At 38.7% G+C, this 23955-nt stretch overlaps 2 protein-coding genes across 3 annotated transcripts; one reads left to right on the top strand and one right to left on the bottom strand.

The window, feature by feature from the left end:
- The first annotated feature begins 5830 nt into the window (after window positions 1-5830).
- On the top strand, window positions 5831-13572 carry LOC127443088 (oxygen-regulated protein 1-like). Its single transcript, XM_051701585.1, is given in 4 exon segments — window positions 5831-6496; window positions 7760-7919; window positions 8106-9263; window positions 9266-13572. Coding segments are annotated over 4 exon segments (6291 nt in total).
- A 1249-nt stretch (window positions 13573-14821) lies between these two features.
- On the bottom strand, window positions 14822-20416 carry si:dkey-94e7.2 (uncharacterized protein LOC100141353 homolog). Of its 2 annotated transcripts, XM_051701613.1 has the most exons (7): window positions 20288-20416; window positions 19817-19932; window positions 19278-19433; window positions 18982-19086; window positions 16228-16437; window positions 15599-15791; window positions 14822-15467 (listed from the first exon to the last, which is right to left on the bottom strand). In XM_051701613.1, exons 1-7 carry the CDS (start codon window positions 20308-20310, stop codon window positions 15365-15367), a joined length of 906 nt encoding a protein of 301 aa, XP_051557573.1. In that variant the 5' UTR covers window positions 20311-20416; the 3' UTR covers window positions 14822-15364. The 2 variants fall into 2 exon arrangements, with proteins under 2 accessions (XP_051557573.1, XP_051557574.1); XM_051701614.1 differs by lacking the exon at window positions 20288-20416 and having other exon boundaries at window positions 19278-19444; window positions 19817-19925.
- Between the last annotated feature and the right edge of the window lie 3539 nt (window positions 20417-23955).

Genomic DNA, 23955 nt, shown 5'->3' with positions numbered 1-23955 from the left:
AGTCACTGCAAGAATAAGGTCCACTGTTCTATGCAGTTCATCCATAGCTGATTCATATAATACAAGATTAACATTGTCCCAGATGTAATGCACAGAGAACTGGTGCTGCCCTGCTGTAAACCAATCACTATATCAATATTCCTGCTGTCCTTCCGTAGTCAAAGTTACACTCCCACTGAGAGAAGCATGCTTTCCCAGCAGAGACTTCCCTTTCTTTATTGTTAGCTACAGCATAAAACCTCTCTACTTCACCCACTCTAATCCCTATTAGCAGAGGCTTTCAATCTACTTATACCTCTGCAAAAATTAGAAACACTTTCAGCCATCTGCTGGTTATCACACAGTAGAAGGCATACATTAGGTCTCATTATGTTTAAGTAAAAATCTGACTTCCGTTTAAGGATAAAAACCTCAACAACTGGAATTAATTTAGTTGATTATACAGCAAGAAGTAACAGAATTTTGCTTATTAAAAATTTAGATTACAGAAAAGGTTTACATGGAGGTTCTATATTAACTATATTATTATTTAACATATCATTCATTACTATACTTTCATCATTATAATTATCCTTTTCTATCAATACTTTCATGATATTAAGCTTGTAGGCTAAATATTTCATGTTGGTGTGAACATTTAGATTACAGAAATAATTAGTTTAAAAAATATATTTTCATTAACCTCAAGGCTTAAATGAAAGTATTCTTGATGTTCTTTTTTCTCTAAAATTCCATTTAACCATGACCAAAGATTACACAAATTGACCCTGATGCATGCCGTCCTAAAATAGCCATGAGCATTGTTCATAATCTCTTCAGTTGATGGACGACCAACTCTCCAACTCAACTCTCCTAAAAATGGAAAATAAGGTAAGTTGAGATGCTCCCATTTTTGTTGTTGTGATCTAACAACCGAGTCATCAAACGTAGTAAGACTTGTCAGAAATTCTCTTTATACTGACAAAATAAACTGACAGAGAAAGTGTGTGCTGATAATCAGCTGTTATTGAATGTGGTGTTTCTTTTGAGAAACATTGTATTGTATTTTAAGTAAAGTCACATTTAGGAGATAAGAAGTTTTTTTATTTTATTTTTTTTATGGCTGGTTTAGTTCTTTTCAGATTAGCACTTTATAATGGCTTCCAGAACATGTTCTGTGGCTGTTATACAATGATTCATTGCAACGAAACATTCCTGTAGACCTAATTTGTTATTTGAATACTGCTGTCTGTACCACATTGCAAGGTTATCTGTGTAACATGATTCGATTTTTGCATACATCTCAGGATCAGTGACCTGTGACCTTTCCAGACTTCAAAACATTTCTTTCTAGTTTTTCATTTTAGATCCTTTATCAGATAAACAAACTGTTTTGCTTGTCCAGTTTATTTTAGACATTAGTATTGTATGTATACATTTGTATCTTTTTTTAATTTCCACTCAGTTGCCGTTCAGTAAATATTATCATTAGCACTTGGTTACTGTGTTTGACTTGTGAAACCATTATAACACCTCCAAGTCTTGCCATGTTATGCAAACCTTCCTGAATAAACCCCACAAAAGACCAGTCAGTAGAAAAATGTTGAAAACAATACCTAAAAGAAGAATTGTAACAACACAGATGTTGCTGCTGAAATAGATACTGATTCTTCTTTTGCATGAGCTGTAATAGAATTCCACAGGAAAAAGGCAACATACAAAGAATAAATTGTTTAATTTAAAGGTTTTGTTTTATTGTCATCAACTGAAAGACCCCCTAGAACAAGGGTTCCCTTACGACTCAGTACACTTGACATTGCATGCTAACGCATATGGTGAGCTGTCCTTCCACACGACCTAGTTGAAACCTCTCTACAATAATGGCAATATTCTAATATTGGCTATGGGGTTTGAGCCCGCCCTTTTAGGCGCAAAGCTGTCTACTATAAAAGCAGGTATATAACACCATTCCTCAGAATTTTTTTCCTACAAGACAGCAATTCATCTCTCATCTAGAAGTCCTCTACTGCTTTGCTGTCGACTACACGAGTCAGCGGGCGAAATCTTCACAGCAACATTCCTTGTGCGAGAGGCACATCCCGCCTTCAGATCAGCATGAGAGCTGCTTTCTCTGTCAGGGCCGTGCCCACGCAGAGTCAGTTCTCACTGAGACAGACTGCTCTCACTGCGAGGGCATGAGTCTCAAGATGCTGCGCTCGCAAATTGCCCTCATTCTAACGCACCCTCCTCTGTGATACCCGAGAGCTCACACGAGGAGGCACGGTGGGCCTCGAGGTCGAGCAGGATAAATTTGAGGTGGACCTAGTGCCGGCACACGCCCCACGAGCCCCTCAATCTCCATGCAACACGTCTATGCCGATACATGCACGGCTTCGTTTCGTTCGGCGGTTCTGATGCTGGGGATGATGACGATGTCATGTCTCTCGCTGCATCAGGCGAGTGGTCAGTGAATGATGCTACGGACCCTTCCCCCGGTAAGCCTCCTTCATTCTGTCATCAGCAAAGTCCGGGTGGACATGGAAACAGTTCTGTTAACTGCACCGAAATGGCCCAATCAGCCATGGTTTTCGGAAATAATAGAGATGTTATACAGCTCACCATGGGAAATACCGCTGAGGAGGGAGCTCCTCTCTCAAGCACAAGGCACAATCTGGCATCCCCAGCCCAAGCTGTGGAACCTGCATGTTTGGCCCCTGAATGGAACGCACTAAACCCGTCAGAACTGACGCATTCAGTCATGAACACCATTTTACAGGTCAGAGCGCCGTCCACGAGACGTATACATGAAATTCTCATATTTCTTCAAGAGCGATTAGACGCAGGACCCACTCCGTCAAAGCTCAAAGTTTATGTGGTGTATATTTCTGCGTATCATGCACCTGAAGCCAGCACCACTATAGGCAATTTTGATTTAATCATAAAGTTCCTTAGAGGAGCAAGACAATTAAATCCACCTCGGCCGGCTACAGTCCCAACTTGGGACCTAACTTTGGTCCTAAAAGCGCTCACAGGGCCCCCCTTCGAGCCTTTGGACTTTGTTGATTTGAGAATGCTCTACATTAAGACCGCACTACTGCTGGCTCTGGCCTCAGTAAAATGGGTTGGTGACTTACATGCACTATCAATTGACAATTCATGTCTGGAGTTTGGCTCCGGTCTTTTAAAATCCACTGTCAAACCCAAAAAAGGCTATGTGCCTAAGGTTCTAACCACGCTTCAGAGTGCAGGTGGTTCACCTTCAAGCTTTCTGCCCTCCTCCATTTATTTCAGATGAGGAACAATCCTTGCATTTGTTATGCCCTGTGCAGGCGCTACACGCATATGTTGAGCGAACCCGCTAGTTCAGACTGTTTGATCAGCTCTTTGTGTGCTATGTAGGACGCACCAAAGGAATGTCCGTCTCCAAGCAAAGACTTTCTCACTGGATCGTTGATGCGATTGCCCTGGCTTACGAGTTGCAGGGTAAGATCTGCCCAATTAGTGTTAAAGCACACTCAACTAGAAGCATGGCTTCCTCATGGGCATTGACAAATGGTATGTTTTGCAGCAGGATGGTCTTCTCAAAACACATTCGCAAGGTTTTACAACTTAGATGTAACGTCTCTCTCTTCACATGTCCTTTCTGTTTAGAGCGCTTGCTATTTCATTTGCCAAACATATACTTATTCCCCTCATCTTAAGTACGGGTTCCCCATCATTTTACACAACCGCCTGCATCAGGCCGTTGTAATTTAGCATAAAGTCACAAGCACTTTCATTATAAATAACTCCCTTCCCGACTGGGTTCGCGAAGGGGTTAATTCATACTGTATGACTATAGTTCATATATTCATTCTGAGTGCTCCCCTCCTGACCCAACATGACAGTCACTCACTTGCGGCATACTCATGTCAGTCGCCATCCCGTGGGACTGCGCCATCATGTTTCCTCTCTGGAAGGTTATGTCGTGTAGTGTGGCAAGATGGGATTCTGATCCCCATATGCATTAGCATGCAATGTCAAGTGTACTGAGACATAATGGAATGTCACGGTTACGTACGTAACCTCAGTTCCCTGAGACAAAGGGAACGAGACATTGCGAACACTGGCCACACTACAAGACTCAGAGTTCTTCTGAGGTGTGAGCGATGCCCTCCTTGTCCCTCAGTCAGAAAATTCTGAGGAATGGTGTTTGTGCACCTGCTTTTATAGGGGACAGCTTTGCGCTAAAAGGGTGGGGCTTAAACACCATAGCCAATATTAGAATATTGGTGTTATTGTAGAGAGGTTTCAAATAGGTCGTGTGGAAGGAAAACTCCCCATATGTGTTAGCACGCAATGTCTCGTTCCCTTCGTCTCAGGGAACCAAGGTTACGTACGTTAACAAAACGTTTTCAAACTGTGGTCTGGAGGCTGCGAGGGGGTGCAGATAGGGCTGTGGAAAATTTCCGAGAGAGAAAAAAAGTGTTCATAATTGTAAAAAAAAAAAATATATATATATATATATATAGTTATAGTTATTATTATTATTATTTTTTTTTTTTAACAAATTTGACTATTGATATTTCAGTTGAATCAAAATGTTTCTATTCAGGGTTATACATTTAACAGTACTCAATTAATGGGTAGAAAAAAAAGATACACTGTCAGCATACTAAAGAGGCTAAATATTGTCCAGATAATTAGGGATGCACTGATATGAACAGTTTTGGCCTATACGATACTAATAAAAAAACAAAAACTATTTTATTATTTTAACAATGAATGATGATTGCTTAAGTGATCATTAGAATGCAAACGCCATTGTGAAAAAACGATGGTTGATATCGGCAGTTTATATCGATGGTTATAGCCACTGGTTTTAATTTGGTCAGTAATTGGCCAAAACATCGGTGCATCGCTACAGATATGTTTTTATTTATTTATTTTTTTTGGAATGCCCAATTCCCAATGCGCTCTAAGTCCTTGTGGTGGCACAGTGACTCACCTCAATCCGGGTGGCGGAGGACGAATCTCAGTTGCCTCCACGTCTGAGACCGTCAGTCTGCGCATCTTATCACATGGCTTGTAGAGCGCGTTACCACGGAGATGTGGAGGCTTCACGCTATTCTCCACGGCATCCACGCACAACTCACCACGCACCCCACCGAGACCGAACCACATTGTAGTGACCACAAGGAGGTTACCCCATGTGACTCTACCCTTCCTAGCAACCGGGCCAATTTGGTTGCTTAGGAGACCTGGCTGGAGTCACTCAGCACGCCCTGGATTCGAACTTGTGACTCCAGGGGTGGTAGTCAGTGTCTTTACTCATTGAGCCACCCAGGCCCCTCTACAGATAATATTTTAATAATTTCTTTTGGCTTTAGTACAGCAGCAATATAAAAGCTAATAATTCAAAGCGTCTTTATAATATCACAATTTTTCATAATTTTACTCTGGTCTTTATACACAAAAATTTATAGCGACCTTTATATATTTTAGGAGGGGGTCCCCCGCGAGGTGATTGTCATATTTGGGGTCCTTGGCATAAAAATGTTTGAAAACCAATGCCCTAGAACACTCATTAACAAAAAACAAAACACTTATTTAGTTAATAAACTATGGGCAAAACATAAGTTCATACCTGCAAATTTTGGAAAAGTAGATATAATCTACAACACTGTAGATGCAGAACAATGAAATGTTGAAAAAGTTTTGTTAAAATTATATATATATATATATATATATATATATATATATATATATATATATATATATATATATATATATAATAATAATTATTATTATTATTATTAAATAACATTATTATTGTTAAATAACATAATAACTTTTTACAGCTACAGTTACTATGAGCACAACTCCCTTTTATGATACACCCCAGCCAGATGTGTCACCAGGGAGCATGCAGACGTTGGTCTCCAGGCCTGTGCTCCAAAACCAAGACCCGATTATCTCAAAGAGGGTATGTTTCTACAAGAGTGGTGACCCCCAGTTCATGGGGCACCGGATGATCATCAATAGCCGCACTTTGAAAACCTTTGATGCCCTACTAGATGTCCTCTCCAAGAAAGTGCCTCTGCCTTTTGGGGTAAGGACCATCACAACACCCAGGGGAACACATGCCGTCCACACCCTCGATGATCTGCAGGATGGGGCCTCTTATCTGTGCTCAGACCAGAAGAAAGTCAAGCCTTTTAAGCTGGATGAGGTCCACAAAACACAGGTCCCTTGGAACACTACCAGACCCATTAGTGCAGGGCGTCAAGAACGTAGAGAAATGGTCCGGCAGCTAGTTAAGAAAAGTGTTGTGACCACAAGGACAGTAAAAATGTCTGAAAACACTGTAGTGCGGACCCCAAAAAGGCTGACGGTATATAAAAACAGGGATCCAAGCATTAAGCGAGTAATTGTTCTTCAGAGGAGAACAGCCCCAAATTTTGAAGCCCTTTTGGATTATCTTTCTCAAGTGATGCAGTTCCCAGTTGTTAAGCTTTACACCAAAGATGGCAGAAGAGTAAGTATTGCTCGTGAGGAAAAATGAATAGAAATATCACAGTTCTTCTTCACTAAAATTATCACATTGTCAATAAACATTGTTATTGTTTCTTAACATAGAATGTTAAGAATTGTTTTTTTTTAATTTTTTTTTTTATGTTGAAAGCAGAATAAATAATAATTGTCTGTAGAGCAAACAAATAATCAAGTACTCTTTCGGAAGTTTGAATCTGTTCTGTCTGAACAGACGGAAAAGGGTCAAAAAGGTTTAATCATTTTTCATTACTGAAATTGCAGTCCTGCTCTGTTATCACAGCACTCTGAAAGCAGGAGAACCAGCCCTCCAAATAGTTTATTTTAGGTTGCTTAAGATAAAACATATTTTTGAAATAGTAAATGAGTAATACTGACATCTTAAAAATAAATGCAATTATTAAAAAAAAAAAAGATTGTTAAGTTTTTAACTACAATGTCTTTTATTAACACAATACTGAAATGTTATAATGGTAGTTTTGTACAAAATAATTAAATACTGTTATTTTTCCCTAGATTTTTTAACCAGTTGGGCATATGTATTATTCGATATTGAACACAGTTTTTTTTTTTTTACTTTTAAGCTTCAAAGTATACCACTTCTGGGTTCATTACAGTCACATTCCATGCCAATCCTTGACGTATTTGGCCATGATATTTGAAATATTACCCCCAGCTGTGTGAGCACACTGTAATCACTCTTGTCGCTCTGGCTTTCAAGAAACGTGATGCAGGTGATTAGCTAAGGTTCATGCGAGCTGTATTGTGAACACACTGCAAAATAAAAATAAAAATAATTTGTATTAAATTAAGTAATAATATCAAAACAATCATTAAAACAGAACAAATTTACTTGAGAATCAAAATGACATAAGATTTTAAGTCTTGTTTCAGATCAATTTGACACAATATCATCAGGTTTTATGAAGAAAAAACTATTTGACAAATGGGTACGAAAAAGAAAGCTTTACAAAAGCAGAAACTTCAATTTTTTTTCAGATTTCTCTGAAAGCAAGACTTAAAATCTTGTCATTTTGCTTTTAATGTACATTTATTTTGTTTGAAGGATGTTTAGATATTTGTACTGGAAAATAAAAAATACAGAGTAAGAATTTTTATTTGTAGTGCATACCTTAACCTAATGTTTGAACTTCTGATCCCAAAAAAAAAAAAAAAAAAACATCCAGATATTATTTATTGGACAAACATTTATTTGCATCCAGAATTTTTTGTTCTATTTATCCTACAGGTTGAAGGACTTCTTGCCCTCATTTTGTGCTCTGGGATTGTTGTAGCTGCTGGTAATGAACCCTTCAGAATGGGTGACTACAATCTCCAAGTTCCCACTAAAACCATACAGTCAAGCATATCCAAATCCTTGGCTCCCGCACCAACAAAGACACTTCTACGTAAGCCCCAAATTATTTCCTAATGAATAGATGTTTTAATATAAAGCACTTCTCTTAAGTGGAAAAAATGAAGCATTTTAATTTTCTCTATTTGAAAGGTCTATTTCATAAGCACCTTATACTCTATAATGACATTTTGTTTTTCTTTTTTTCTACCAAAAATTCCCTTCCATATTCTGATATAAGAAGAAAAAAAGAAACAAACTGGGACTTTCTCAAGATCAAGGAATTTCTCTTTATCTTCTGAGAGATTCCTTGTAGAGCAAATTAATAAGTCACTAAATGGAAATCTAAATAGCCAAAAAACAGGATCAATGGAGACCAAAGGCAGTCAGCCAGCGGTATCAGAGGATATGGAGACCTGTGACTGCACGGCTGATATGGAAGAGAAGAACTACCCCTTCATGCCTACTGAAGATGACATTGAGAAATCATTCCGGGTCAATGAGGATGGCAGCATGACTGTGGAGATGAAGGTCCATCTTACTATAAAACAAGAGGAAATGATCCGCTGGACAACTACACTAAGCCGCACCTATGTGAATAGTCAGCAGAGGACAGTGTGCAATTCCAAGCCAGGATCAGGCATGAACTCATTAGATGTTACTAATGACTCAGGGAAAGAGTCAAATGGTCCTCTTAGCTTAGAATCTAAAGAAATTACCACACTCACTGACAAGTCTGTTGGATTCAATGAGGAAGGAAGAGAGAATTATGGTTGTGCTACATCTCAGACTTCTGAAAAGCATACAAGACAGCGAATGAAAGAGGCTTCTGTGGAAAACATTAAAATGGTTTCAGAGACTGAAGTTCAGGAGAGTACAGTGGGTGCATACTCATGCTTGGAGCGGACAGCACAGGGAGAACTGACAGAGGGTTACTGCATGGTCAGTCAAAGCAGTAGCAGCAGCACAAGAACTGTGTCAAAACCCAAGAAGAGCGAACCAGGAGAGGTCAAGCAAAAGATGTCTCAATCCACCTTCAGATCAACAGGTGTTGCAGAGGTTCTACAGCTACAAAACAATGGGACAATGGGAATAACAGAGACTGTACTGCACATACATGAATCACAGGGCACATATGACAATTACTATGCAAATACACAGGTGGATGTAGATAGTATGCCTGGATACTGTACTAAAGCTTTGCCTCGCAGTAAGCCAGGCTCAACAGACTCAGAACCCCAGTCATCATGTAATGATTGTGTTGTGGATCTCACTAGGCTGTCCACAAGTTCAAACTCCCAAGATGGTGGAAAAACTGACATGCTTTCATTGTCATCTGCCTATTCAACACCTCTTCAGAAGAAAAGCAACAATTTTTCTGTCTTCACTGAAAATGAAAAAAGGCCTTAGTAGAGTCTGAATCCAGAGAAAAGAAAATCATGCAGCAAGAGGTAGCAATGGAACAAGACTCAGAGAATAAAAGCATTATTGGTAGTAAAATAAATAATACACCAAAGTCTAAAAAACCAAAGAAATGTACTTCTTCTGATTCATCTGGGCCTGGGAAAAGAATAAAGGGCAGTATTCCATCCTCTTCAAAAGACCTCCAAAAGATAAATTCTTCTGAAACACTGAGCCACACAGGATCAGAAAAAAAGACTCATAGTTCAGCAGAAAGTGAAAAACCTGAACACAAAACTGGAAAAGAAAAAAAGAAAAAGATATTTGAAAGATCTCCAAAAAGTAAAAACTTGAATCTCAACATAGGGAATCAAAGAAGTTCAGAGAAAGAGCTCAAACTACAAGATAAAAACATCAAAAACATCTCAAACAAAGTAAACAAAGGTGACCGTGACTCACAAGGGCTTACTTTAAGGAAAAAAGCCTTAGACATTTGGTCACTGGGCCATCAAGTACCATTAAAAAAGATGCTGCCAAAGCAAAGGTCAGTGAATGGTAACAGATCAAAATCCCCTAAACAAAAACAGGAAATGAGTGATAGTGTGTCCTTGCCAGTGCTGCAATCATCACCCTCCAATGTGAATCAATATGTTGAAAACTGGCTGAAAAAGATTCAACCAGAGTCTTCTCCCTATGATGATGAGACAGAGAATCCAGAGAATGTACCAAGGGCAGTGTTCCAGATAGGCAGTGACTCTGCAGATGGCTCTGAGATTAAAAGTAAAACTGAAAAAGATAGTGTAATGGATGAAGGGCCTTCTCCTGAAGATAATGTTGTCGAGAGGCTGATGTCTCGTCCACCTGTTAAAATATGTTTTGAGGGAGAACCAGTTGAGCCCCAAAGGTTGAGAGGCTTATGTAAATCGATGCCAAGTGTGAGGGTACATGCTGCTGAACAGGAGTGCCTAGTTAGAATGCACAAGTCATCTGAGAACTTGGTTCCCCCTGACCCTTGTATTTACGGTGGGATATTACATGGCACAGAGCTTAATATTAGGTCAGGCATGAAACCAGTTTTAGAACAGTTATGTTTGTCTATTCAGTCTGTAAGGCGGGCTTCAAAGCAGCCACGCTTAACATCCCAAGAGAAGGAAAATTCCAGTAGCCTCCCAGATTTCTCATCCCAAGTGGCCTCTGCCTTTGGTTCTCCATCAAGAGCTTTTCTGTCCTTTTTGTCACTAATGACTCTGAGAGATGACATTTCAATCCTCGGAAAAGATGAGTCACAAGCCAGCAAATCAGGCAGCCGCTCAGAGGCCCTGAAGGTCATGCAGTCCTTGGAAAAAATAGCCAATATTCAGGATGAGGATGAGCTTAAGGCCAGCTTGACCAGTCTTCAAAGCTCAACCTCTTTCCAATTAAAACAGAGCTGGAGAGAGTTCCAGAAAACAAATGCCACTGGAGAGAGTCCACCGCTTTCACCAATACAACCTGAACAAGAATTTGCACTGGAGGTGGACTCAGAAGGAGAAGGAGATGATGAGGAAAAAAAGCCTGATTTTGGGATAGAACAGTTAATGGAAGAACTCAACATGTCTGAAGATCTTCACAGAGAGATTTCCTCTCTTGTTGAAGGAGAACTAAAGAGTCCTTATCAAACAAATTTGAACAAAGGACATTCTGATAACACCAGTGAAGTCTCAGTTAAAGATGAGGAAAATAATCCTGGCTCTATGAGTGGTAGTTTAGAGAAAGCTGCTGACATGGAAGAGGACTATTCCGCAGAGAATATTGGTCAAGAAAATAACACAACCAAAAATGAGATGATTGATGACCCAAAAGAACCAGAATCTCAGGAACTGCATCTAATTAAATCTCTTTCCCCCAAAACTGAGAAAAAGGACCTAGTTAATGAAGATTCTGGTAAAGCAGCACCCAGTCAAACACCTGAGGAAAATTGTTCAAGTACAGCAAAGGCTTTAGAAACTATACATAACCAGATTGACACAGAGAAAAAAAAAGAAATTGTAATGCATGAAGACTCAAAATCTGAGAACAGAGATGCAGTAGAAAACAGTTGTCCCACATTAGAAAAAAAGGTAACAGAGATAGCTGAAGAAGTTTCTGAGTTCTCTGATTACCAAGACAATATGTCTGAAAGAGAGAACAACACAACACTAGACAATATAGAGGAAATAAACTTTAATGCAGAGGATGACACCATTCAGAATATCAGAGAACATAGTGAACAGTCAGATATTTCAGAATTTGAAGACACAGATGCCAAATACCTATATTCAGCATCAGAAATGGAATGTGTGCGGTTTCCCAACAGAGAGACAGCTGAAATGCAAGTGCAAGACTGTGTCAGAGAGGAAGCTGATAATTCAGAGAAAGGAAGAAATTTTGAAGAAAGGAATAGTGTTCAAGGAGAAGGGCATAAACAAGAAAACTTGTCTGTTTTATCAGAATATGAGAGTAAGTCCAACCACTCAGATCCATGCTCTGAGGATTCTCAGTCTGAATCACATCACCATGATACAGAGGGTAAACACAGACAGCAAACAGTAGAATCAGATTGCCAAGAAAACTATCAATTAATGTCTCCAGATGTTGTAGATTTAAAGACAGAGCAACAGGAAGATGCTATGCCAGATATGTCAGAATGTGAAGATCCTGATCCACACTATAATAACAATAGCCCTGGTGGTATTGATAAAAATGATAAAAAAGCTGTATACAATAAAACGCAACACATTGATAATGTGCAGTTGAAAGAGAATGACAGTAATGATGAGGATGATGAGGTGTCCAAAGTTTGTGAAGTGGATGATCCAGATGCTGAACCAGGCTCTTGTACCATCTCAGATTCTGAGGATGTGATAGAAAAAGAGTCAAGGTCAAGCACAAGCTGTGATTCAGAACTTGACTGTATGGTCAAAACTTTAGAGGAAGGAAGCCTTGCAGATAAAAAGCACAGTTCTGGTGTAGAGCATGATGTAGAAGAAGATGAGGAGAGCAGTATGCTAGATTCTGATAATGATGTAGACGCTGTTCCACAAGAAAGGGAGTCTTGCAAGAGTACGAGAACAAAGACAAGTGAAAACCAGTTAGAGGAGGTAGAGAATTTTGGCATGGAACATAGTTATCACTATTTATTACATCCAACAGAGATCTCACAAGAGCTGTTAGACTTAATCAATTCAGCTTTGTTGTCGTCCACCCTGACTGTCACATATGATTCAAATGGAAACCTCAGAGTAGAGCCAGACAAATGTAAAATGAGGGAGATGTTCCTGGTTCAAAACAAGGCAGATGCACAGTATGGTCAGAAATGCCTCCCAAGCCCTAATACATCAGACCTCTCTGATTACAGGCCAGATGCATCAGACAATAGTGAACACCAGTCACAGGCCTCTATGGAACTTTTAACCAATAGTGGAGGAGCAGAGGAAGAGAGATTATGTATCGTTCAAGAAATCATAAAACTAAGCTCTCAGAACCCAAAGATCAGAAACCATGTGAAAGAAAATATCTGCATGAAATCTTCTTCAGGATCTACAACAAAACATACCCCCAGTCCAAGTTTAAAAAGCAATAACAGTCTTGCCTCTTTTCAAGATTCTAGAAGTGCAATTCAGGAACCATTATGTTACAATAGATCAAGTTCCCTTAATGGAGACTCTGAGTCTGTACAGTGCATGGCTTTAAATGGTGAAGTGGATTCTGGAGAGGGAGTGCTGATTGATAAAGGCAGGTGGCTCCTCAAAGAAAATCACCTCATCCGTCATTCTCCTCCTGTACCCATGGGAATATATGAAAATGGAGACACCACATCAGCTGACACAGCTCAGGACAATGCGATTGAGGATGCACCCTACCTGTTTTGTGAGAACCAACACTCACCTCTAGCTGTTATATCGTCTTCTGAGCTGGAGGATCTGGCTAAACCCCCTACACCAAAGTGTACATACTTCAATATGGTACATATTAGTGACTCTGATCTTCTTTTGGATGCCCAAAGCATTAATAGCGGTAACAGAGGGGACATTAGGAGGAACAAGGAGCTTAGGGTAGCACCAGTGGGGGAGTCTTCCAAAATGTGGGCAAAGAAAAATGGAAGTCTGTCCTCATTTGCATCTGTTGAGTTCAGACTGCCTGATGGGAAAGTTCATCCACAGGATGGCCCAGTGTCTGGTGCTGTGAATGCTAACAGGTCTCAGAGTATTGACAGTAGGACAATACAAGAGGAGGAGTCAAGGGAGGGGTTAAATCTCAGGTGTGGGCAACACTGCCCAATACTGTAGTTTAAAAGGGAAAATGTACCAGCTTAGCATGAGGAGCTGTTCTACCTAAGGTATTGACATATTTTGGATATGTGTTTGAACAACACAGCACACATTATATAAAGACATACAGTCTTTAAGTGCATTGATACAACTTTATTATCCTCATTTTGGTGCCTGTTTCAACACTGGTCTTGTGACCTTTCAGTATTTGACTCTTTCAAACATATACATTTTGGAATACTTTAAAACATGTATTTTTCATTGCAGATAGGCTAAGTTGCACAAAGGTGATCTAATGTACTTGAATTTATTGAAGGTCCTAATTGGTATTATTGGCCATAGAGACTCTTTCTGACTAACCTTTATTGTTGCATTTGTTCCCTAATGTGGATCTGGCTCTTACGTATGTGAATGGTGAATGATTCACCCTCAGCCCTAAAATGTACTTTTTGATTTGTGGTTTCAGAGGTGTAGAGACTGTGGCAGACTGAAATAATGAAAAAAAAAGAAAAAAGAAAATTTAAGTGGTAGTTCACCAAAAAATGAAAAATATTTACTTCATCCAACTGCACTTGGTTAGGCTGGGAGAAAAGTAAAATGTGTCCTGCTTTCGGATATTATTTGAATCCAACTCTAGGCAACACACTAACACGTGTTAAATCCATTTAGCAGCATATTGTTTGTCACACTAAAAATAATTTATGTGTGAAATGGTTGCCCTTTTTTACTTTGAGATTTGCTGTCTTTTTTTGTTTTGTTTTGAGAAATGCAGTTTTTTTTTTTTTTTTCTTCAATGCAATATTAATTTCATAGCACAATATGAAAAAGGAGTAATAATCTGATTGGGTAAGCAATCAATAACTGCAGCTGCCAGCATTACCACATTTAATGTGATTCTCTTTATTGTGCTGTTAAGAGATAAATAAAATATACATTAAATACCATTTACTATATTTGATTACAGGGTATACTGCTATGTATCTATATATAAATAGGCTTATATTCTTCTATTTAGATGGACACATACATGATAACCTTACAAAAAAAACACGCTCTTAAAAAAGAAATAATGCTTTATTACTTGGTGACACAATACATTTTAACATCAGTTTTTATTGCGAAAACCTATTTCGACCTAATAATTTTGTTTGTGAAATCACAATTATGTATGCATTGACATACTTAACAAGACTAGGCCATACTGTAGAAAACATCATTCCATGTGTCCATATGTTTCAGTCATTGCTTGATTGTTTTTGTACTTATCTCTTCCTGTGAAATGCCTTTGACTGCAGTGTTTGTCAGTGTCCAAATACTACACAAATTTGTGTGAAAACTTATTTATTTTAATTTAAATAAGACTGATCTATTTCTGTATAGTTAGATTTTTTCTAATTGCCTCACAATCTTGACAACTTCATTTTCACACGTGTATTTCCCGTGAATGAAGACTGTGATCATCCACAGCTTTCAGCTTGTGCCGTTATCCTAATAAATCGTTTTACTGTCCTATCAATGATTATATTTTAAAATATAAGAGACAAGGATGAGTGATTAATTTAGATTTAGATTTTTAATCTCATGGTATGAAGACAGTAAATCATACATGTATTGTTGTTGTGCGCCTTGCTCATTAAAAAAAATGACAATTGGCAAAGAGTTGAACAAATGCATAAGACTACAGTCGTCAGTCTGTCAGAAACTGAACTTATTATCAACCAAATGATTTTAAGTAAAGTTATTTAAAAAATGGCTATATCTGCTATATAGTAATTGTCCATGAGAAAAAACAAACAAACTATAATTGCATTTAGTCCCAGACTATTCGCAGCATCTTGCAGCTTAGCTCCCAAAGTTTCTCAGCCATGTCATCATCTCTAGCAGCTTGGGTGCATCTTGAAGGTCCACAGTTACTTTGGATGGTGTGTAAGGAATAGAGAAAACAAACAAACAAAACTAATACAATCCTTTATTCATTATGATGAATTTCAATCAGTATATTATGAAACTTCTGTGTATTTTGTAATATTTCAGAATTTATTACCTGTAGTAACCACCACTCTCTGTGTCTAAATGTGGTTCTACTGCACAGTAGATGGTGGTTTGTGCTCCCTGCACTGGAGTCTTTGTGAAAGGTCTGACAACTTTCCACATGATAAGAAGTCCAAGATTCATATGTCTTTTAAGTTCTGTTCGTACAATTCCTGGATGGACTGCATATACTGTCACACCAGTGTCTGATAACAGAACAAACACATAAGAAATCATTTTTTTTTGTCAATCAAAACATTTTCTCTTACACAATTAGGCCTTAAAGGTGAAGTGTGTAATCTTTTTTTTTTATGTTTAAATACTTTCTCCTATACCAGCTTAATGTGCAGAGTCAACCGTACTGATTTCCCTGAAAAGTGTAAACACTGTGGCTCTGTGGTGCTATCATAATATTGCTCTGTTTAAGCATCCCGACAACATTGGCTCAACCAATAGTGTGACTTTGAGGCAGGACTTTCTTTTTGACCAACCAATGGCAGATGGGGCGAGTGTTTCTATTTGAAAAAAGTCATTATTTTTGCAGTACCGTTTGGTACCTCTAGAGGAGCGGAAATTACAAACTTCACCTTTAATTTACTCTTTTTCCAAAAAACTGTATCTGCCGTTTTATTAAAGACTTACCCTTGAGTTTTCTGGCCAAGGAGCGAGTGAAGAGGATGATGGCCAACTTACTCTGACCATATGCCCTCCTGCTATGATAATTCCTCTCACTATTGATATCATCAAGTCTTATAGTGCCCCAACTATGTGCCATGGAGGAGAGGTTGATGATTCTTGAGGGGGCAGATCTCTTCAGCAGATCAATCAGCAGGAATGTTAGCAGGAAGTGACCTAAGTGACATAAATTGTTATAGGGCTCTATTTCTGTGACCGCGCTTGCCACAGTGGTATGTACAACGAATGTGCGCAACGTCTTATCCAATTTCCGTCTAAGCACAATTTTCATACCAGCGCGATGTGCAAGTGGACAGGAGTGCTTGTGCTATCTGTGGGCATATACACGCAAACTGTGGATGTATTGTATGTAAATTAAGTGCCGCAAATCGCAATCTGCTATTGTCCTTAGTAACAGGTAATTTTGCTAAGACGTCTGAGAACCATGTCTGTTCTCGCCGCAAAGAGACGTCTAAATCAGTTCCTGCATTTGCAATTTGGGGATTCCACCAGCAGATGATATCAAAGAGCTATTGATCACTTTTAATAATAGTCATGATTTGTGTGTCAGTACATCGATATGATTAATTGTACTTACATTCTTTAAAATTTAACGCAGTCTACATCCAATTAGTCCTGACGAGAACCACATTTTCCATGCGGAAATGTAAAGAGTGTGTCACTATTCTAGAAATATGCTTGACAGTCAACTAGGACGTAGTTAATGCGCAAAAGTTCAATACAATATGTTCCATATTTCTATTCTTCAAATGCATTGTATATAGCCCATTCTTAATAGCCCATTCTTATAAATAGGCCGTCTTCATTTATATTGACATTGCTTGAGAGGGAATGAATATACACTGATGAGCCAAAACATTATGACCACTCACAGGTGAAGCAAATGACATTGATCATCTCCTAACAAGGCCACATGTCAAGGTCTGGGTAGATTAGATGGTAAGCGAACAATCAGTTCTTGTAGTCAACATGCTGAATGCAGGAGGAATGGGCAGGAGTAAAGACCTGTGTGAATTTGACAAGGGCCAAATTGTTATGGCTAGACATCTGGGTCAGAGCATCTCTAAAACGGCAAGGCTTGTGGGGTGCTCCCAGTCAGCAGTGGTGAGAACCTACCAACAGTGGTCCGAGGAGGGACAAACCACAAACTGGCGATAGGGCGTTGGGCACCCGAGGCTCATTGGTGCGCAAGGGCAACGAAGGCTATCCCATCTGGTCCGAACAAACAGAAGGTCTACTGTGGCACAAGTCACATAAAATTGATGATGTTTATAGGAGGAATGTGTCACAACACACAGTGCATCGCACCCTGCTGCATATGGGGCTGCGTAGCCGCAAACAGGTCTGAGTGTCCATGATGACCCCTGTCAACCGTCGAAAGCACCTACAATGGGCACGCAAGTGTCGGAACTGGAACTTGAAGCAGTGGAAGAAGGTCACCTGGTTCGATGAGTCCCGTTTCTTTTACATCACGTGAACGGCCGTGTACGTGTGCGCTGTTTACCTGAGGAAGTGATGGCACCAGGATGCACTGTGGGAAGACGACAAGCCGTTGGAGGGAGTGTGGTGCTCTGGAAACCCTGAGTCCGATAACGTCAATTTGACACGTGCCACCTACCTAAACATCATTGCAGACCAGGAACACCCCTTCATGGCAATGGTATTCCCTGATGGCAGTTGCCTCTTTCAGCAGGATAATGTGCCCTGCCAAACTGCACACATTGTTCGGGAATGGTTTGAGGAACATGATATAGAATTCAAGGTGTTGCCCTGGCTTCCAAATTCCCCAGATCTCAATCCGATTGAGCATCTGCAGGATGTGCTGGACCAACAAGTCTAATCCACGACGGTTCCACCTTACAACTTACAGAACTTGAAGGATCTACTGCTAATGTCTTGGTGCCAAATACCACAGGACACCTTCAGGGGTCTTGTAGAGTCCATGCCTTGGTGGGTCTGCACTGTTTTGGCGGCACGCAGAGGACCAACAGCATATTAGATGGGTAGTCATAATGTTTTGGCTCATCAGTGTATAATAAGAGGCAGATGGTGAAATAACCAGAGAATAACCTCAGACTTAAAATGCACTTGACCAAACCCATACACACTATCACACTATCGCCAGCCCACTAAGTACACTTCACAGAAGTATACTTCGGTTTTCCACGTGACGCATATTTCATCATGAACACACAGTATACACGGACTGTAGGTCTACATGTGCGGACCAGTTTTTCTCGACACATGGACAGCATTCATATTCACTCACAGTCAAAAGTGTATACTTTGAGAGTCTTCTCTGAAAGCGCTCGACCGCGTGCGATAAGATTCGGCATGCAAAAAATTTGTATTATACCCGAGACTTAAGGCTTAGTCCATGCTTGCTCAAAAATACAAAAACTTCATTGCCTTGCCCACTGACTTTGCACATATCACATAGCACTGCGCTAAAGACGTAGCACCTAAAAATAGGGCCCATAATGTAATTTACATTTATATGTTCTGTACATGTATTAATTTGGCAGACACTTTCACCCAAAACAACATACATGTGAATCTTAGCATATTAAAAGTGCGCACGCTTCAATGTTGGCCAAAAAGGTACAGGCTATTGTACGCTATGTTAGATGATGGCATTAAAAAAGTGTGCATAATGCAAGTATGTGAGATCCATTGAACTGTTCAAGAAAACCCTTTTACCTAAGTGGTTGACACCAAACTGCATCTCAAAGCCATCTGCTGTCTTAGAGTAGGGACACATCATGATCCCAGCATTGTTAATGAGAATGTGAAGGGCTCTCTCCTCTGAGAAAAAAGATGGGTAGATGTAGTTTTGTGTGCTGTGAGTGGCATATTGGTCCTTAAGTGGAAAACAGTGCATCACTTCAAATTATTAAAGTATCAAGTTAAATCAAATGAAGAGTCAGTTTTGAGTGTAAAAAGATATAAAAACTGCTTTTTTATTAAATTAATGAAAATAGATTATCATCACTTACCATTGTTAATTACCTCAGCAAATTCTCTGATTGACTTGGTGTCAGATAAGTCTAGTTTCCTGATCACTATGTTTTGGTTCCCTGAGTCTTCAGTGATCTCTTTCTGTACAACCTCCGCTTTGTCAAGGTCTCTGCAAGCCATTATTATCCTGGCCCCTGTGAAACAACTCCAAAAACCATGACTGTTATAATAGCAAGAATATGTTACACTGTAAAAAGTGGTAACCTGCAGTTCTCAATTTTCCTCACTGCCCAGTAGGTGGCGATATGCACAAAGAATGTGAATTGCCAAAAAAAAAAAAAAAAGAAGAATGTGAAAGTGTAGATTGATAGTAAAAAAAGACTAAAACAAGTTCATTTAGATGTTACCACATAAAGCACATTTTAGGTTAGCAATCTTTTCAGTGTAGTCCCCATAATAGAAAGATAAAGTTATGTTCCATCTTACTGTATGTTTTCTAGGATCAAAATTACATTGTGTAGGGCAGTAATTACAGTAAAAGCATACCAGATTAACCAGATTAAGATAAATGTGATACCTCGTTTTGCCAGGTCTCTTGTGGTTTCTTTGCCAATACCAGTATTTGCTCCAGTGATAATGACTGTTTTGCCATCAAGTCGTCTGCTAGATGACCACTGGCCACCGATAAGTGCTCTGTGCAATATATATCAAGAAACTGTACTTAAAAAACAATTCTAACAAAATACATATGACAAAGTGTGAACAACAATATACACATGTATATCAATGAATCCCTCACATTAAACAAATGAGAGCAAATAAAATCAATGGACAAGCTAAATGAAACATTGTCAGTTTTCTAAATACAATCTGATAAAAGTTTGTACAATCCTAACCAGCCTTTTTGAAATGTCTAAATAAAATATGTATCACTTTTGCAGCAATAACAACATGTTGTGTGATTAAAAAAACAAACGAAAAAAAAAAAAACAACAAAAAAAACCTTGCAGTGTGAGCTTATTCCAAAAGATAACAATTAGAAATTTACCTCAGAGTATATATGTTGGACATCTTGCTTAATGAAAAGACACCTTGGAATCAACACATGAATTTCCTCTGGAGTTGTTCGCAGATACTGCAAGGAAAGACAATACTAGGTTGCACTGCAGCATGAGCCACACTGCATTGGTCTGGGTTAGAAATCGAACAGCCTAATCCACAGCTAATCACCGAAGGTTTAAACCGCTGATCCACTGTTCACTCAGCCTGAATGCATTCCTGAGTGGATTCTGGAAACTAACTGCATGGCTCATGTTTTTAACCCACATTTATATTCAAGTTGCTGAACCTAGAAATGCAAGCATTTGAATCTGAAACAATAACTGGAGAGTTCAAAATAATCTAATGTAGGGGCAGAACTGTGTGTAAAAGATTCGTAGGGGGGAGTATACTTAGAACTAATAATAAATTAGAAATAATTCTATTAATGCTCTTGCAGCAAAATGTGGAGGCCACCTCAACTATCTTACTTTTTACAGGAGTATAACTGAAGAGTACAGAGTAAAAGTTTTTCAAGCCCCCATAGGCTCCACAATTGAGCATACAATGACAAATTAAAGGAATAGTTCACCCCAAAATTAAAATGTTCACATAATTTACTCACTCTCATGCCATCCTAGATGTTTATGACTTTCTTTCTTCTGCAGAACACAAACAAAGATTTTTAGAAGAATATCTCAGCTCTGTAGATCCATACAATGCAAGTGAATGATGACCAGAACTTTGAAGGTTTAAAAAGCATATAAAAGAAATCCATACAACTCCAGTGGTTAAATCTGTGTATTCAGAAGTGATATGTTAGGCGTGGGTTAGAAACAGATAAATATTTTAGTTCTTTTTTTTTTTTTCTTTTTTTTTCTTTTTTTTTTTTTACAATAAATCCACCTCCCTGTCCAGTAGGTGCCGATATGCATAAATAATGTGAATCGCCAAAAACAAAAGAAGAACAATGTGAAAAAGGGGATTTATAGTAAAAAAGGACTTAAATATTGATCTGTTTCTCACCCACACCTATCATATGGCTTCTGAAATTATGGATTTAACCACTAGAGTCATATGGATTCCTTTTATGCTGCCTTTATGTGATTTTTGGAGCTTAAAATGTCTGGTCACCATTCACTTGCATTGTATGGACCTACAGAGCTGAGATATTCTTCTAAAAATCTTAGTTTGTGTTCAGCAGAAGACAGAAAGCCATACACATCTGGGATGACATGAAGGTGAGTAAATGATGAGAGAATGTTCATTTTTGGGTGAACTATCTATGTCTCATTGCACATAAATGAAAACTTGAGACCCTGAAAATGAAAATTGTCTCATGATTTACTTACCTATTTATCTATTTATCAGACCACTACCACTTTGTATGTGTAAACGAGGAACTGTCAAATCAAACAAAAGTTAAGTATGGAGTGCCACAGGGATCAGTTTTAGGGCCTCTGCTTTTCTCCTTATATATGCTTCCCCTGGGAGATATTATCAGGAATCGTGGAACAAGTTTCCACTGTTATGCCGACGATAACCAACTTTATATTTCTACTAAACCAGACGAAATTTCACAATTCTCCAAATTAGCAGAAATTTCCTTCTACTCAATTCCGACAGAACAGAGGTACTAATTATTGGACCAAAAACCTCTAAAAATAAGCCGCTAAAATATAATTTGAATCTCGATGGATGTACTGTTACGTCGTCTTCTACAGTGAAGAACTTAGGTGTTATATTTGATACCAATATGTCATTCGAAAATCTTATTTCCAATGTTTGTAGAACAACATTCTTCCACCTCAGAAATATTGCTAAGTTACAACACATGCTCTCTGTTGCTGATGCCAAGAAACGAATTCATGCGTTCATGATCTTAAGACTAGATTATTGTAATGCATTACTGGGAGGATGTACTGCAAGTTCAATAAATAAACTTCAATTGGTTCAAAATGCAGCTGCCAGAGTGCTGACTAGAATCAAGAAAAATGATCATATTAGCCCCATTTTATCATCGTTACATTGGCTACCTGTTAAATTTCATATGATTTTTTAAATTCTGTTAACTACATACAAAGCTTTGAATGGTCTAGCTCCACAGTACTTAAGTGACCTTCTACCACACTATATTCCATCACATTCATTACGATCACAAAATTCTGGCCTGTTAATATTTCCTAGAATATCAAAATCCACAAAAGGAGGTAGATCCTTTACCTATTTGGCTCCAAAACTATGGAATAGTCTCCCTAACACTGTTCGGGATGCAGACACATTCACTCAGTTTAAGTCTAGACTAAAGAGTTTGATTGGAGTTTGAGCAAACACCTAATTTATCCTTCAACTCACAATTAGGCTGCTTTAGTTAGGTCTGCCGGAACCAGAAACATTTCTCATAATCTGTAACTCTGCAATAAATTGAATAGCATCTATGCTAATATTATTCTATTTGTTTCCCTGTCTCAACCTTGGGATTCATAGGTTACCAGAGCTGGCCAGATCCACCTCCGTTCCTGCTTGGTGTCGGACTCCACTGCTGAGTGATGACGACAAACTACAGCTGATGCTAGCCAGACATCACTTCATTCTTTTACGATGGACTTCAGAGGATGAACTGATGCAAACTCCAACTGTAAGACATCGAATACTTCATATGACACTGCCTGAACCTTGGATTTAGGATGGACCCCACCGAACCTCACCGAAATGTAATTCAGGTTGAACTGCGATGCACCTTATTGATCTCTGCCTGCATCACCTTTGTTTATTGATGGACTACACTCTTGAAATGGAATACATAGACTATCAATTAATTGCCAACAAAAGCCTTCATCAGCCAACTAACAAAGGACAATGCATCTATGTGAACTTCTGCAGGTAATCCAAGATGGACTTGAAAGACATTAGTCATTAATCTTACAGTTCATACAAACTCTTTGTTTAAACACTGGCCCTTAACACTTACTTAGTTTACAAATTTTAATCCATGACTTGCACTGCATACAAATAACTAATATTGGCATTATATTCATGTTGTTTAGCCAGAAGGGAACTGGCCCCCACAGTGAGCCTGATTTCTCCCAAGGTTATTTTTCTCCATTAACCAACATCTTATGGAGTTTTGTATTCTTGCCACAGTCGCCTTCAGAAGATGGCAACAGTCTTCAAACCTTTTTTTTTTTTTTTACCTTGACAGGTATTGTGGCACTGCTAAACATCACTGCTTACCACCATTTTTTTTTCAGGTAACCTAAAAACGTGCTTCATGTGGTAACATTTGAAATAACTGTTATTCAGTATGACTGCATCAATCTAACTACATTAGGTTACACCAGTGGTTCTCCACCTTTTTTGGATAAACGCCCCCCTACTTCACATATATGGGGCCTATAAAATAAATGCGAAGACAGAAAGTAATAATAGAAGTGATATTTTGATTATATTTTAAAAATAAGTGAAAAGACCAATGATATTGCATATTTTGTCCCACTGAAATACTCATTCTACAGCACGGCATTGATTTTGAGTTGGATACAGATGTACATTTTCTGATATTAACAATCAGGGTATCTATAACATCTATAAAAATTTAACAGCTAATTTATATTGCAAAATTATTCTGACAGTGTAACTGAGTTGGAACTCCTTTTTTATCAGTTTCCCTATCTGTCA

This window comes from Myxocyprinus asiaticus, chromosome 6, assembly GCF_019703515.2.
Source record: "Myxocyprinus asiaticus isolate MX2 ecotype Aquarium Trade chromosome 6, UBuf_Myxa_2, whole genome shotgun sequence".
Lineage (NCBI taxonomy): Eukaryota > Metazoa > Chordata > Actinopteri > Cypriniformes > Catostomidae > Myxocyprinus > Myxocyprinus asiaticus.
Note: the sequence above shows the minus strand (reverse complement) of the source record. Positions and strands in the feature narration are given on the sequence as shown.